This window comes from Pithys albifrons, chromosome 3 (assembly GCF_047495875.1).
Source record: "Pithys albifrons albifrons isolate INPA30051 chromosome 3, PitAlb_v1, whole genome shotgun sequence".
Classification (NCBI taxonomy): Eukaryota; Metazoa; Chordata; class Aves; order Passeriformes; family Thamnophilidae; genus Pithys; species Pithys albifrons.
In genome coordinates, this window is record NC_092460.1 from 21,893,374 (window position 1) to 21,910,801 (window position 17,428).

A 17,428-nucleotide genomic window follows, 5' to 3' on the forward strand; every position below is an offset into this window, starting at 1 on the left:
CTTGTGGCTTCTTCTTGTGGGACCAATGAGTTATCTATTCTTTATTGCTACAACGTATTACAGAAGCTGTATCACATTAAAGAAGATATTGGCTTTATATTTTACAATTAATAAATGCTATTTTAATGTATTTGTTTCATTAACTTTTATTATTTGAATTTGGAATATATTTTATGTATATGTATTTTAATATGCCCTTAATGTGTACATACATATGAGTGTGTGTCTATATACACAGTGTTTATCTGTGTGTATTTGGAAGAGAAGATGTTTATTTTAATCAAAGGGGGTTTTTAACCTCTTGGTTATTTAATGTTTGTGAAATATAAGAGAAACAGCTGTTACTCGTTTAGATCCTAATATAAGCATATGGAATTAAGAAAAACAGAACATAAACATGTCTGAGGCTGAGCTCAGCACATCCTGCTGAAAGGCCACATTTGAGGCACACTTCCTCAAGTAAAATGCATTTATCACAAGTATTAAATGATAGCTTTTATTCCCTGCAAGGTGGTTCAGTCCATCCTGAACATGCCCCTGAGCAGGTGTTGGGCAGTGCCAGAGGTGCCCACGGGGGCAGAGACTCCAACTGCTGCCTGGAGGATTTAAAACACGCACTAGTACAAAAGATTGAGTTAATTGAAACCTTTGAACTTGACAGGAATTGTAAAATACTGAAATATAAAAACAAAGTTCACGCAGGAAAGTAAATCTGAAGGATTAATATTGGCAATAACTAAAAACCAGAGGGATGCAACACACAAATGCTGAGCAGAGATTTTCCTAACGAGGTGATCATGGAGGTGAAAATAAGCTGTTCTAAACCCCTCCCTGAGCTCCTGGACCAGCAGAGGGAGTGGTTGCCCAGGGAGGGGCAGATGTGCTGCTCAGTGTGCTGCTTATTGAGCACGAACAGCAGTCACAGGGAAATTCCTGGATATGATAAAACTCTCCATAAAGGCTTTTGGATGTCAGCTGTGAATGCAAATGAGGGTGATTAAATCCAAACACTATTAATTGCTTATCTTTCTTAGCTTCTTTCAAAATAATGTGCCAAGATCTAATTTCCGGTGCTCTTTCTGAAAGACTCTGATGACCTTCAGGGTGCAAGAGAATATCCTAAAGGTATATTAAAGGTTTAGGATTATTTGGTGAAAATTTCAAACAGAAATTTGTCCAATGTGTAGCCTCATGTTTTGGGTTGCCCAGTTGTCTGGAGGATACAGTGCTTTAGCCTTAATGCTAATTTTATGGTACAGAAGACAGCAGAGTACTAAAACTGTAAAACAAAAATAGTATTACTACTTAGTAGATACTTTCCCACACTTACTTTAAAACTAGTAACAATAATTTTTTCTTTTTGCCTTCATTAACGCACAAAAAATATGCTTTTGGTAACTTTTCCATTATCTTCTGCCAGATGATCTTTTGATCATCTTCCAGTCTGCCAGTGGGATTAAGGATTCTGAATTCCATGGTCATTCTCCTCCAGAAGAAAGAAAATAATTGAGTTTTAGGTAGTCTTGAGCCCACACTCTAGACGAGGCTGGACGTTCTTAGCAGATTTCTGTGAGAAATAGCTTTATGGTCCCACAGGCATTTTTTTGGAAACTACAAAAATTGTCTTCATTCCATTACAGAGCAAAGCCCAACCTTTTCCAAATTAAAACAAGGGAAGCAGCAATTCCATTGTAGGAGAACAGCAATAGCTGCCACACACACAGACAGAACAGGAGGGTCCAAGGTAGATCTCCCTGCTTTGTCTTAGTGCTATAATTGCTATCATATAACATTCTTTGGGTTTTTTATGTAATCTGATTTTTCATCTATTTTTACTTGCTGATTTTGTTTCTCTAAGCTGGACCTAATAGAAATGTCTTTGTTTTGGAGGCTCTTCCTTGGTCTCCCTTCCTTTCCCCACTGTGGTGGGTGTTTCCTCTCTCCTATTTTTGTTATTATTCCCTGTCTCCACTTGAGTTTTCTGTTTGATTTCTCTGACCCTTAAATCATAACCTGTTAAGCAAAGCTGCTTGGCTTTACTCCATGTTTAACTTGCAAGGATCCTGCCCCTCTGTCCAGCAATCACTTCAGTTTATTTTGAATAAGGACCATGTGCTAAATATGCATCAAAATTTTTAAACAAGGAGAAGCACCAAGAGAAATTATGGGAGAATCCAAACCAGAGCAGCTCATTTTCAAATGTTCCTGATTTGTCCATATTAAAAAAAAAAGTAACTCACACACACTTCCAATCCTGGAATGTGGTGATGGACCAGGCTCCGTCTCTGTGGCTGACAGGAGAGCAAACTTGTCTTCAGCTGCTCCAATATCCTCCTCCAGCATGTCTCAACTTCCAGAAGAAGCTCAGGAATCTCCTCAGAGCTCAGCACAGCCACTGGCACCTCCACTGGCACGTGCTGTGTGTGTCTGTGGACTTGAGAGGAGCAAGAAGAGAAGCACCAGGGATCTGTTTGTCCCAGAGCTCTGACCTTCACTGGCCTGAGTCAGTTCCACCATCTTCATTCCAGACTCATTTCAAAGCATCATTTTCAGTCCTGAGTGGATCCAGTTACAAGGGATCTTGGTGGCTAAAAGATGAAGTTCTGTAAATCTTAAGCTTTCCCTGTTCATGCAATGGTCTCTAAAAGCAGTCATGATAATAAGCTACCTTTTTTTTTTTTTTTTGAAGACTGGAGAAGCAGATCCAGCATAGCATCAGCCAGGGCAGGCCAAGGGTCAAAACCTTCCTTACAACTTCAAACCTCAGCACAGGGTTTGGACCCTAAGCCCCAAGGAGTACCTTCTGCACTCTGTCCTGTGTGCACTGGGAAAGGTGGGAGGAAACTGGAACTGCCAGTGCTTGGTGGTCTCTCAGCCCTTCTGCAGCCCTTCCCTTGCCTGTCCCTCTCTCTGAGCTCCTTCCCTGCTCCAACACCCTGCACACACAGGGAGTCTCACACATGGGGGAGCTCCTTCCCATCCCATCCCATCCCATTCCATCCCATCCCATCCCATCCCATCCCATCCCATCCCATCCCATCCCATCCCATCCCATCCCATCCCATCCCATCCCATCCTCCACATCCCTTCCTTGCCTGTGGGGAGCAATTCCCTCTCTGTAAAGAACTGTCTGGAAGCTGCTGTGCATCTGCGTGTTTTCAATGGGCCCTCCTCAAAAGCCAGCAGTGGAAATGTGGCCTCTGAGCCAGAGCTGCAATCCCAGAGCTGCATCCCTGTCCCTGTCCATGGGAATTAGGGACTGGCTGTGGAAGGGAACCAAGGAGCTCCAACCTGTGCTGCTATTGCAGAAGTTCTTCATCCATCATAAGCCTCCATCCTACATTTTCTGTAGAAACCTCATGTCCATGGGGGGTGCAATTATTTTTCTCATTCAAAATAGGGCTGGACTGGACAATGGGAAGTGAGATGTTTAGTATCTCAGGGAGATCCTGGAGTGTCCATGTTGAGAGCAAGGAGTCCCTCCAGGGCACTCGCCTTCCCTGAGGCTCCTGGTCCAGTAGAAGGTGTCCCTCCCAACCCAAACCATTCTGGGATTCTGTGATTTTTAACACTGTGTGTACAAATATTCAAGAATGAAACTGTTGTCCAGGAAGTAATTAGTTATCTAGCAATGGAAAGCACTTAATCTACAAAATCTAAGTCAGAGTATTTTTTGATGTTTAAAACAAAAGTACTTTTCAGTGAATTTTAAAAATTGCATTCCAAGTAAAAATTACACTGTATAGTTTGTTTTCTGCTCTGAGCAGACATTTCCCATCCCATTCAGTGGAAGAACTAACCAGGTGTTGAAAGTTGATTGAGCAATAACAAAAGCTGCTCTAAGTTTCTGAATTCTTAAAGACATGAAGAAACTCTAGGCTGGCATCAGTTCTGCTGAGAGTGTCTTTTCCACACACATTTCCATGGCTCAACACTGGTACTCCAAAAAACTGTGAAGAGCAGGAGCCAACTGTCCTCCAAATGCCCCCCTGCACTGTGAGGGCAGATTCTTTGGAAGCTGTGCCTTTATCCACACATCTCCACTGGAGCTGTCACTGTTCCACTGCCTCTCCCAGTCCACAGGGAATATATAAAAATACAATAAACAGCCAAACCTTTGTAGGCCTGTTCAGCCCCACTGGAATGAAGCAGATCCATCACCTGGGCCAGACCCACCTGAAACAGGGTCAGGTCTTGAGCAGCAGCCAGAAAGCCTCAAATTCACTCCCATTGCACAGTAAATGCACAGCTCAGGAAGCAACAAGTTTCTGATTTTGGATGTTCCCTGTCAGAAAGGCACTTCAGCTTTCACTGCTTTGCTAAGTTATACAACATGTGTTTATTTCCAGCCTGGTTTTATTCAGTTTATACACATTTCTTCTTGGTTTGTATTGTCCTGTGGCTTGTTTCTCTGCCTGTAGTTCTTTACCAGTACAACATGGTTATGAGAAACAACTCTCCTGTGCTCAAGCCTTCCTTTTACAGACCTGAGCAAGACATTTTCCTCCAGATGCTGCAGGCAGAGCCTCTTCCATCTGTCTGGGCAGTCCAACAGCACTTTCTGGGCCAGCTCAGCTTATGTCAGGGACAACAGCCCCTTGTCTAACAGCTCCTGCAAACACTCCACTGAAGGGGTGAGAAGATTATGATTTTTTTCACTGCAAAGTCTTTCCCCTTAGATTTCAGTCAGTGAGCTCTGTATTTCTGACAGATGCATGTTATTATGCCATAAATAAATTGGTTTGGACATTGCATTTAAGGGGTTTTTCCTTTTTTCTTTTCTTTTCTTTCTGTAATTCCACTCATCAATTTTGTTCTTTCTTTCGGATATTTTGGACCTGTAGCCTTCCAGTTCTGTATCATCTATAGGTTTTAGTAGCACCTTCCTCCTTCTTTTTGCCAGCTTAATTAATGAATATTCTGCATGGGTTCTACATCCCACCTACATCCTTCCCATGAGTTTTCCTTCAATGACTGCCTACATCCTTAGCAGCCATTTCCTCACCCACAATTTAATTCCTGTAGTATTAGTGTTTAACCTTCTCCAGTGTAAGTTGTACATTCCCAATTGCTGGAGAGATCTGGAATGGAATCCTGTATTTCATGAGTCAGCTGCTTTTCATTTCTGAGGTGTAGAATGTTTGGTTTTTACCAGCATCTCCTTTGCAGCTTTTATCCCACCTGCTCCTGTATTTATCCCAATCTATGACACTTCAAACATTCGTTTATTATCGATGCTCTACTTAAACTATCTAAATTACCTCTCTCCTTAGCAATCACATTTTTTTTAGTTCTGCTATTACTTAATTGCTTTATTCTTCTTTATGAAGTCTAACTCAGCTCATATTTTGGCATCTTTCAACTGATCCCAAAAACATGGCTTTTCCTTCAATCCTGAAATACCTATGAAAAGCTTCTGTCCTTGCATTACAAAGAAAACCAAAGGAGACCCAAAACCAACTCTCTGTGCTCCAACTGTAGGTCACAAAGTCTACAGACTCAGCCAAATCAAAATCAATTTTTGCTGGGTCTCTGTTCAGCATCCCTTTTGCCCAAGGGCTATTTTGCTGCCAAGTTGCTGCTTTTGCTCCCACCCATTTCAACATTCCTCAGACTATTCAAAATTCAAGTGTACATGGATCCAATCTGCATTTATATAAATATACAAGGTAGAAAAAGAAGTAGTACCTCAATCAAATTCTAATACAAATGTTCTGAGGAAGAAACTGTTCTTTCCTCCAGTTCTACCCCTGAAATTCTAAGAAGACTTTCAGGTAAGTGTGGAAAGGAAGGAAGTGCTACAGATGTATCTCAAGACATCTGTCTTTAAGATAAGTAGTGGGGTGTCTGCTCTGGCTGTAATTAGCCAATAAAGATCATTATGCAGCCAAATCATCCCTTGTTATACCCAGAGCTGAGAAATCTCTGGAGTGTGTCTGCAGCATTCATGTGGCTTAGAGGTTTCCACAGGTGAAGCTGTACCTTTTTAGGATGGTTATATAAACAGTGAAACCTTTGAACAGGAGAGTTCTCTGAGCAGCTCTTTGTAACCTCACTGGCAGCAGCAGCAATCCCTTCTCTCTGGGGAATTTGGATGTGAGATGAGAGTTGTGTTCCATGAAATGAAACCAAAAAGGCTCCTTGTGACATCAGTCACCACATCCTGCTCAGGTAATCCTAAACCATCCCAAGCACTATCATTTCTACTTTCTCTACTGATGTTTTTGCTCTTTAGCCCTGAGCCTCCAGGTCCAAACCTGTGCAGGGCCATTTCCCAGGTACACCCTGCATTTAATCCTTGATTCATCCAGTGTTTGAACTAAGCTGTAGGAAGGTTTGCAGACCAGAACTGCAGCACAGGAAAACATGTTTGTGCTAAAAGAAGGTGGGAGGAGGATGAAATTCTAGGCTGGGCAACAAAGGAAAACAGGAAAAAACAAGAGGGTGAATAAATGTGCAGGACAGGTCTGGTCCAGCAGCTCTGCTCAGAGAGGCCTTTGGGAGGTGAGCAGCTCTCACAATTCCATTGGCACAGCACCTTGGAGAGGTGAGAAGGAACAGTCTGCAGTTCATTTGCCAGCAACTGGTGTTTTAGAAGAAGCCTGGATTTTATTAAAGGTCTTGGCTCAGGACAGCAAGAGAGGCTGGTTCAAAGACTGGCTTTAATAGCCAGTATCAAGGTTTCTGACTGTCTGAAAGAAAGACTCACGAAAAGGGCTGGATTACTACAGACCACTGAAAAACCATGAGTAAGAGTTCTCAATTAGGAATGCAATGCTAATTAGACTTTTTGGGTCAGCTTGGGTGGGTTGGCTAATTAGCCAAAGTAATACACCCATGTGATTGGCCTGGAGTGTGGGTGAGGTTCCTGGAAGCACCAGGTGATATCTGGTGAAAAAAAAAGGATGTGTGGGTGGTAAAATCAGGACAGCTGCAGTCAGTGACTAGAAAGGGGGAAATAAATCTCCAACAGAAAAAGCACAAAGGCTCTAAACTTTCAGAAGGGTTGAGGTAAGGATTAGCAAGCTGCTAAAATGTTTCTTGAAAGCTTAATTTAGGATAAAATAATTTCTTGGTAAGATGGAGAGATATGCAGATTGCACAAGTGCCGGTGCTGTCGCGTCACGTCAGTTCAGTTTGTGATAAAGTCCAAGACCGTTTCAGTGCAAGAACAAATGGCAGATTTGCTTCAGCCTCGAGGCACAGAGGAGACAGAGACCCTGCAGGTGTTGTTTTAACTTTAAAGGAGATGGGAATGTGAACTGCCAGTCTGTGCTTTCAGTTTCTAAATCAAACATGAGTTTTACCTACATAATCCTGTATTTCAGCAGAAAGATGGTGACACTCTTACCCTACCTGGTCACCCTGTGCCCTGCAGGGCACACACAGGGTGGATTATGGCCCTTCCTAAGCCGGTCAGGTGGTAACCACAGTACTTATGGTTATAAAATATCATGTTGCATTCTGACAAAGTCACATGGTCTGTTTGGCGCTCCAGGAAGAAACTCTTGGCCATCTGTAGCCCCAAGTCCCTGTAGGCTCCTGAGAGCACTGTGTGTGTGCCCTGGAGCAGGGAGGAGGCTGACAGGGCCACCAGAGCCATGGGCTGGCAAGGACTTGGCTCCCCAGGGCAGCCTGCCAAGCTCCCCACCCTTGGCTCATCCTGCTCCCCAGGATGCTCCAGAGGGGAGGGCACCTTGTTCCAGCAGGCACCAGGACAGAGAGGGTGCCACAGACACTGTGGGTGCTGCAGGGACAGCACAGGGAGGGTGCCACAAACACTGTGGGTGCTACAGGGCAGGGACAGCACTGAGAAGGTGCCCCAAATGCTGTGGGTGCTGCAGGAACAGCCCAGAGAGGGTGCCACAGACACTGTGGGTTCTACAGGGCAGGGATAGCACAGCACCTTCTACGTGTGGTGCAGAAAACTGGAGGAAGGAGGGAAGCAAACCAGAGAGGACTTTAACCCACACTAAAGCAGAACAACATTTCCTGGTGGCTCTGTCTTTCCTTCCAAGTTCCCTTGTTTTCTGTACCTCCTCATCCTCAGGATGGTGCTCACTGAGAACTGGGTCAGACAACACAAGGAGCAGAATTTGTACTGTCATTTGTGCTCCTCATTTGGGCTTCTGAAGGTTGGTAACACCGAGTAACTTCACTCTGAGACCTGCCCTGTGTTCTTCTCTCGTTGTAGCTGAAGCAGACACAGCAATCTGCAACAGCTCCATGTGCTGGAGATTGTCTTGTAACATTTGAGACTGTAAGTGCTGGATTGCTGTGCAGGAATTCACAGCTCAATGACTAAGATTTATTCTGGAGTTAGAAGATTAAATACAAATCTACCAGAAAAAAAACAGTGAGCTTTGCAAGAAACACATTTAATTGGTTTTGCATTTACTATTTAATAAATTTTGGGATTTTTCCCTCTTGACAGATGGCAATTTAATTTCTGGATCCTTAAAAAAACCAAACCCTGGGCTATTGTGTTCAATGATTTAACGTATTTCACATTTCAAAATATTAGAGATGGGCCTAAGACACAGTTTGGATTCCAATACTCCTGTTCCCAGAGGGTGTTCTGCTCCAAGGTTTTGGTTCAGGCCCATCTTTTCCTCTTGACAAGTTTACATGTGAAAAAGTTACTGCCAAATAAATCTCCTGTTTTGAGAAGTTAAGTATTACATGTGTTTCTAATAACATGTCAGATGGAGTAGCATGAAGTAATTTCAATTATTTTTATTATTTGTCTGTGGTTTTTGCTTTCTTCTCTCATTCTGCTTAGCAAAACACTTAACCTAGAGCAGACCATCATCTCCCTCCCCATTCCCAGTCAGTGAATCAAAGTGAAACCATCACTAACAACACCCTGCTGTGCTCACACTCCTGGAGACAAGTGAGCACAGTTAAAAATACATTATTTCTTAAATTACACAGAGGTATCTGTTGAAATCCATTTCCTATTCAGTCTATCCTAAAAAAAACCAAACAGAGAGCAAAGCACTGAGAGGCAGAAAGTCATTCCCGGTTCTGGGACTGAGGACAAAGACGCTGCACAGATGGAGGTGGGTTGGAGGAGGCACCCCCTGTGTTGTGATCACGTGCTGCAAAGGGAAAACCAATTTTTAAGAGCTTTGGATTAACCCAGGATTCATATATCATGTCAGACAGCAACTAAATTAAAAATGTTATCTGGAATAAATTGAAAGTGTATGTTCAGCCCCAACACTAAAGAGGTTTCTAATGAAAATAAAGACAAATTAGTGGAAAACTGGAACTAAGCTACTCTAATATTTTTTTCCTCTTCTGTTTTCCAATGTGTTTTGCAGAGTGGATCCCTAAAGGAGCCAGAGCCAACCAAAATGCCACCTCAGCGACCACCCCCTCAAGGTTGTTTACAGTACATTCTCGACTGTAATGGCGTTGCAGTAGGACCAAAACAAGTCCAGGCTACTTAGCTCTTTGAGACCAAAAGCAAGGGCTAAAGCAAAAGTAAAAACAAAAGAAAAAAAAAAAGGAAAGAAACAAACACCCAACCCTAAAAGCAAACCTGCCAATTCTGTTCAGTTCTTGCATTGTTCAGTGCTGCCCTGGACTGTGTTTTTTCTATGCAGTGTCAACTCTGCGTCTGGTTGTTGCCTTGTTCCTGTCTGTGCGTGTAAAGCTTCCCAACCTTCCTCTGTACCACTCGTGGCTCCAGGGCTGGTGTCAGCAGTGTGCAAAGCCTGTGCCTCTCCGAGCCCAGGGCACTGGCCATGGGGATGGTTAGACATTGTTCTTGGAGTGTTCTGTATCGTGCAGTGAAACCCCCCCAAGGGGCAACCCAACCCCTTGGCTTCCTCTGAGTGTGTGCACACTGTGCTCATAGCCTTTATTTTTGTGGGCATGACTAATAGGTAGGTGATCCAGATATATTTTTAAAAGTGTAGATTAGAATTTGCTAGTGAAGCTTTTTATTTATAATTTTATAAAGTTTATTAACGTTTGAGTTTTATTTATACGCAAGTGGAAGTCTAATATTTCAGTGACTCCATAAAATACAGATCTTCCCAAGGAATATTTAAAATATCTTCTATTTTACATACTGGTATTCATATTTTTAGTAAATCTGCATTAAATTATTAGCTACAAAGCTATGTAAATGGGCCACCTATGTGCAATATCTCAGTGAAAGTGTATTTAATGTATCCTATTTCAATTAAGTAGCACCTTTTGTTGTCATTCTGAATTAGTAATCTGTGGAGATTTTTAATGAAAACTAACGCAAATACTTTTAAAAAATCTTATACTTACCTAAGATTTAAATCCCAAGTTGTTTGGTGAGAAGTATCTCAAGGACTGTTAAACTTCCTTTTATTTCAAACCCTCAGGTGTGAGGGGATGGCAGACCAAGGTACCTGTGACCAGCCAGGGATGTTGCTCTTGGATTAGAATGCAAGACAAAATGTCTGTGGTTTTCTTTACCAACTCAGGTCTAGCTACTATTTTACACCTGGAAGTATCCAGAGAGCTATAAAGAAAATCCAGTCCCGATGTTATCCACATAAATAGAGTTTATAATAATTGCTTGGCATCAAACATGCAAAAAGCCTTGAGATGCCTGACAGCTGCTAGATATTCTGTAGGCAAATTGTTAGTGATTTTTACAGACCCAATTTCTACTGTAATGTTCTGAGAGCCTCCCAGGCAGGCAGTTAGTCTGTTGGGAGAAGTCCAGCCCAGGAGCACAGGCTGCACACTGCTGGCATACCAGAAAGCTGAGTTGCAAGTGAGCCACAACACTATAATTTTCCTCTTGAATATGCACAAAGATGAGTAGTGGCCATTAGTTTAGTGCAAACAATTATGTTTAAAGAGAAAACAGCCTTATGTTCTACTTCTGTTTTCTCTACAAACACTGGAAAAAATTATCAGTGAGTTTCATCATTCTTAGTGTTTCTTTTATTTGTACAAGCTGGCTGGTGAGATGAGAATTAAGGTATGCATTATTAGCTATTTAAATGTTTGTGGTAAGTGCTACTGTTTACTACCTATCAGTAAATTACATGAATATTTAGCTTTAGTGATCAGCATTTGTCTGGGTCAGTAACCATTCCAACAATGGCATTGGCTATTTTGTTCTCTCTGAAGAAAATTCCACTTAGGTTCACAAATCCTTCCCTCCAGACCCCTGAAAGCCAACCAAGCCTCCTGCCCTGGGGTGGAGCAATGAATCTGATGATGGATTTTCCTTCAAGCAGTTGGTATTTTTTGCATGGAGTAGCAGCAGTGATCCCAAGTGCTTCCCACCTGCCGCTGGGGTGCTGTGTGTGCACAGAGGGGGTTCCCGGGGCTGCCAGGGCCTCGTGGGGCACACACAGCTCCTCCACCCCCAGCCAAGGACCAGCCCAAATGTCTCTCTGCATGGCAGCATGCTTAGGTGCAATATCGTGGGGAACAGGGAACAGATGTTCTACAGTGTAGGCTTAATGTTCAGTTTTGTTGGGTTATTTTTGGTACAAGTTTCTCTCCTGATTGTTGCCTTTTGTACAACCCAGCTGCAAGAAAGTGAGCAAATGCTGGAAATGTGACAGCAGTATATCTTTTATGTGAAATATCTTGTACAGCTTAATGTGCAATAAAAGAAAGTTATATCTGTCTTCAGTGTAAAGTTTCTGGCATTCAAGCCTGTATGTACAAGTGGGGGAAAGAAACCTTTCTGGTTTTCAATATTGAGTGAAAGGAGACTAATAAGAAAATGATCCTTATTAAGATGTTGCAAGACCATGTTATCACCTTCAAATATTTCCTACAAAAATGGTTCAAATTAATAAACAATGGAGGCACATTCCTTAACATACAGTACGTGCTATTGATGCTATTTATCTTTCCACACCACTCTAACACACTGCTACAACTGTATTAAAACTTACTGAAGCCTTAGCACATGGTCTTCTCAGGCACACACACTGGAGTCTCATGCAGCAAGGGGAAAGCTAACTGTAATAGCAATTTAAAACCCCCCAAAATCATGTATTGCAATGGTGCTTCCAGAGACACAGGTTTTCTTTTAGAATCTTGAGTAGATGAATTCTTTGACTTGCACTAAATATCTGTGTAAGACTGAAAATTCCCAAGTATTCAGAACATTTAGATCAGTTGTGTTCCATAATATTTACTGCTCAGCAAAGCTCTTCTCCTGAGTGAAACGTTATGCAAACAAATACTCAGAATTTCACCCTGTCCTTTCTTCCCCCAAAGTCAGATGTCCTGTGTGCATTGTCACGAGAGAGACTTAAGGTTCAGTTATAACATTCAGTCCAGAAAACCACAGTCAGACATGGGATGTGAGATAAAAGCAGCCCACTGATATCTGACACAGCACTTTTTCAGTCAGAAAGCAGAAAAAAACTGCTGAATGATGATGTAGCATCTTTCAGCCATGGATTTCACAACCTTGGTCCACACTACACAGTGTATTTTCACACTTAATGCAGTAGTTTGCCAATATCCTTCCTTTTCAGTGGAAAAATAATCTCAGTAAAAAAATAGCAATGACTTTCTTATGTTTCTTGTAATGTTCTTGACATATCTCACTAAGGGGTTAAGTAAGTTATTAAAATACTTTAAATATAGCCAGAAAAATTCAGTATAAAGTTGTTTTACTGCTGTAAGAATGAACCTAAGAGGAATGGAAATAATTGTAAGACTTTGGAGGAGTAAAACTGTGATAACTACACAGAAAATAGTATCTGTATTGCAGAAATAGATATTACTGCTATGATCAGTTATCTCTCAGCCTCTCCTTAACTCGGGCCAACCTTTTTCTGGGTGGAACTCCCCTGACTTGGTTTGAAGTCAGTATCTCTACTGCTGGCATAATAAACCGGGTTCTAGAGCAATGTTGAGGGTGAATCATGGGGGCTCAGTACCTCTACTGCTGGGATAAATTGGGTCCTAGAGCAATGCTGAGCATGAATCATGGGGGCTCTGAGGAGGTTCCTAATGTCTCGAGTGCAATTGGTGGTATGGACTTGCTCAGTTGGATAAAATTTGGTTGTAATAATGCCAAGGTCATGGGTTCAACCTCCTGTATGGGCCATTGACCTAAGAGTTGGACTCCATGTTCCTTGTGGGTCCCTTCCAGCTCAGAATAGTCTGTGATTCTGTGACTCCATGAAAGTGCAATCCTGTAACTAGAACTTTGCCTCAACAGTAGAATCAAGCCCATTCGAGGGTTATTTTAAAGTGTTGCCTATGAAGTCTAATAAGGCCTCTTTGAACCGATAACATGATGAAGTTTTTCTTGTGCTGAACCTAGGGGGCCCAGTGCAAGCCCAGGGGCTGCCCTCCCACAGCCAGGAGCCCGCGGTGCCCCAGCGCGTGCCCGGCGCGGGGCAGGCGGCGAAGGCCAGCGCGCAGCCCCAGCGCCCGCCCGGACCAACCACACAGCAGCCGCGGCCACAGGCGCACGCCGTGCCCAGCGCCAGGGGGGCCAAGGACACGGAGCCACAGCCACAGCCACAGCCACAGCCACAGCCTCAACCTCAGCCACAGCCACAGCCACAGCCACAGCAGAAGCCTCAGCCACATCCACAGCTCAAGTAAGATTTGCTTTATCCATTTTCTTGTCTCCTCGTGACGCGGATTTTATTACTGTAATTTGGGAGTTGGGCTAATATTCAGGGGGAAAAATGTATGTTTATTCCCAGGTTTAAAATGAGGTTAAAATATTTCGAAAAGCTTAGTATTTTGGGTGGTGGAACAGGCTCCCCAGGGCAGTGGTCACAGCACCAAGGTAGGCAGTGCCCCAGGAGCGTTTGGATGATGCTCTGAGGCACAGAGTGTGACTCTTGGGATGCCCTGTACAGGGCCAGGGGTTCGACTCAGCAATCCTTGTGGGTGCCTTCCAGCTCAGCATACTCTGGGATCCTGTGTTGGTAATCCAGGATCAGTTGTTATCTCCTGAGCACTGTGCAGAATTTCATTTGCTGGTTGTGCAATTTCTGCCCCGGCGAGGTCTGAAAACGCATCATCTTTCTGCTCTTTGTTTCCTGCTCTGGTGCCACTGACTCAGAGCTGGGTGTGCTGTGAGCCTGCACAAAAAGAGGAAGCCTTATCTGCTTCAACTTTTAACCTCACAGTCACTCAGACAACAGATCCCATTGGCAAGGGCCTCTCTCTTGCACAAGTGAACAGGTCAGGCAGTGAATGCCAAGTCGTTCCTGCACTTGGTCCATGGCTGTGCAGTGACTGCAGCGCCCAGGGGTGCACAGACCTGCCCATGGGCACCTCACTCCTGGAAAATGCCCCACAGTAAGGAATGTGGAAATGATTCCCACTCACAGTTAAAATCCAACCAGAAGCAGAAAACTCAGGGAAGGTGTTAGCAATGGTTTGTAGTTTTTCAGCACACAAATCCTACTGCTGAGGGAATCACAGCCACAGTCTCTTCATTTTGATCTATGCGAAGATTGACATGGAGGCTTTGTTCCACCCCAGGAACACAGATCCCCTTGTTCCACCCACTCATTTGCTAATATTGGTAGGAAACAACTCCAAGTCCTCCCCTGAGCCCCATTCAGTGCAAAGGATATGTTAGATGACAATATGCAAAGATGACAATATTTTCTTTGCCTTCCTAGGACAATGTATTTCTTTATTTTGATTTATAATCATAAAACTCAAGTTAATTGATCTATCATTTAAGTATACATTGAAAATAGATTTTCTTAAGCAAGATGGAAACTAGTTTATAGTTTGAAACTTAACTTGACAACTCCTGACATTGAAGAAAAGCAGCTAAAAACAGTTACAGCAGGACTGCACCACATACTGGTTCCCAGCTTTCTCTCTTTAATTCTTTGTTCACATCCAGATTCATTCTTCAAATGGAAGAGTCTCTATTTAAAATAAAATAACAAAGGATAAATTAAAATTTTTAAGATGTAAGCCATAATAAGAGTAGTGTTTCTAACTTTCAGAAGCAGTTTTAGGTCCACACCAAAGCTCAGATCTCCTGCCTGTAGAATTAACTCTATTTGCATGTGTATGCTTTGTATTCACCCACGTGCTGTTGCCTAACCTGTATGTACATGTTATTAATCTGTGAATAAATATTTAATTAGGCTACTTATTGTGTTACTAATCAAGTCAAGTGCTGCTTCCCACCCTCCCTCTTTCAGTGAGCACAAACAAACATTTATCAGTCTATTCTCATTAGCACAACTATAATTTATGAAAAACCTACAACGCCTGTAGCAGTGTTTGCTGCACAGTATTAGTTTAGAAGCAGAGAGGCTGCAACCCATGAAGAGTCTCAGACAATCTGAATATGAAAAGTGTTTCAGTTTTCCTATAGCCAAACTGAAATCTACTGTACTGAGATAAAAATGAAATAAGTTAACTAGTTTCACTAATTCAGGGATGTCTTTGTAAGAAGTCAGCAACTCATTAATATGTTCTATTCAAATTCAAGCCTGCTTTTTAGATATGGCTTTCTCTGACAACTCATGGGTTAAAGTTTTAAACTTGAGCTATTTTCCTTCTTGTTTTCCCTGTGTGTTATGTTTTTCATGCTTATGGAAACTCTCACAGAAGTTTCATGGTAGCAGTAAGAACGGGGTAGCATTGCCAGACTAACTGCTCATAGCCAAGGACAATTATATCTGATTTGGAGTCATTTTTTTAAGCTATAAAGTGTCATTAAGCCTCCATTAAGGATCTCATGTCCAATATATATAGAGAGGGAGAGCACAATTATAGCTTCAGGATTCATTCTTCAAACTCTTGCCAATATACCTGATTTTATTTTGTGCATAACTGTTTGCAGCCTTAACAGAATCAATTATTAGCCCCCTATGTTTGGTTGTGACTTGGATTTAGTAGGCAGAGCCCATTTTCCTCAAGTTCTAATTTACATCATTCAATTTACTGGAATACAATGTTTCAGATCTGTAAAAAGAAAATAAACCACCAGTGTGTTCCATAAAAATTATTATCCTCGGATATTATTCTCAAGTCAAAGTGCAGAAGGAATGTGGTGAGTTTTCCTTAAGTGTTCCCAGTGGTCAATACCCATTTTGTTCACTATCCAAGGAATGGCCTGGAGCAGGTTTAGGGTGGACATTAGAAAAAGGTTCTTTTAGAGCTCCAGAAGTGTTTGGATGATGCTCTGGGACACAGGGTGTGACTCTTGGAAATGGGCCTGTGCAGGGCTGAGGGTTGGATTGATGATCCCTGTGAGTCCCTTCCCGCTCAGCAGAGTCTGTGATGCTGTGATTTTCCTGCTCTCCTCCATGCCACGAGGCTGAGTGGGCAGAGCTGGAGATGGAGTGCCCACACCAAGGCTGTTGTGTTCTCTCTTGCAGCAAGTCCCAGTCCCTGACCAACGCCTTCAGCTTCACAGAGTCCTCCTTCTTCCGATCGTCTGTGAACGAAGACGAAGCGAAAGCCGAAACCATCCGGAACTTGAGGAAATCCTTTGCCAGTCTCTTTTCTGATTAGCCACTTCATCTCCATGCAGCCAACACATAGTCTGAGAGCTCCCTGAGTGTTCCATAGGTTTTGTTTGCCCTGTGCCAGTGCCCTTCTCTACTGTGCTAACTGTTGTACTAAGCAATATGTTAAACTTACAGACAAACCATAACTAGCAGGAGGACTTGCTGAGATCCCACCCAGGAACATGTATCTCATCCATAAAGAAGGAAGGGTCCCACTGCTAACACAGAATGTGCAATTCTAAGGTCCATATCCATTGTAATATTGTGGCCTTACTGTGACTGAGGTGTATAACCCTGAAGCCTCCTTTGTAGAATTGTGTGAATAAAGCATTGAGGAAGGGGCTTCTCCTCGCTTTACCCATTCCCAGTGCATTGCAATGCATGTGTATCTCGTGTGTAAATGTTTTGTACTGCAGAAGTAGAGTCTTGACTTGTTCTTGCCTCCCAGATTTAGGAGGCAATTCACACTGACATTCTTGTCAAGCCACATAAATAATGTGAGAAATTGAAGCAGTTTCTTCCTCCTTATACAATCCTTCCATCAACTGGTTGTAGATTTCTGATGTATTGCTGAGAGTTATCAGTACACTAAATGTCATAAATAGAGTGTAAATGTACTACTGTATCTCCACATGTCTATTTAAATTTATTTCCAAACTGTAACCATAACTGGGTTTAGTTGCAAAGAATATGCATGATGTTACCCTTATTTTTGTGAACACCTTCTAATAAATGTAAAGTCCCATGCCTGATTTAAAAACATGTCTTCTACAAAGCTTGTTTTAACATCAATATATATTGTCTATTTTGACTGATATCAAAAGAGTAGCTTTATGACTATAAAAATATTTGGACACAAACCACAAGTGTAAGAAAATAAACTATCACAATTAATTCCTTAGTTGAATGAGCATCATAAAAAAGGTATAAATTCTAGGAATCACATTTAC

At 42.4% G+C, this 17,428-nt stretch overlaps 1 protein-coding gene across 1 annotated transcript in view; it reads left to right on the forward strand.

Moving 5' to 3' along the window:
• Positions 1 to 17,238, forward strand: part of SYN2 (synapsin II) — a 172,061-nt gene extending 154,823 nt beyond the window's left edge. Inside the window, exons 11-13 of the mRNA XM_071550948.1 lie at positions 9,327 to 9,387; positions 13,298 to 13,580; positions 16,347 to 17,238. Of these exons, the coding sequence (XP_071407049.1) occupies positions 9,327 to 9,387; positions 13,298 to 13,580; positions 16,347 to 16,482 (480 nt within the window). The 3' untranslated portion in view covers positions 16,483 to 17,238. The remainder of the gene's footprint in view (positions 1 to 9,326; positions 9,388 to 13,297; positions 13,581 to 16,346) is intronic.
• The last annotated feature ends 190 nt before the right edge of the window (positions 17,239 to 17,428 follow it).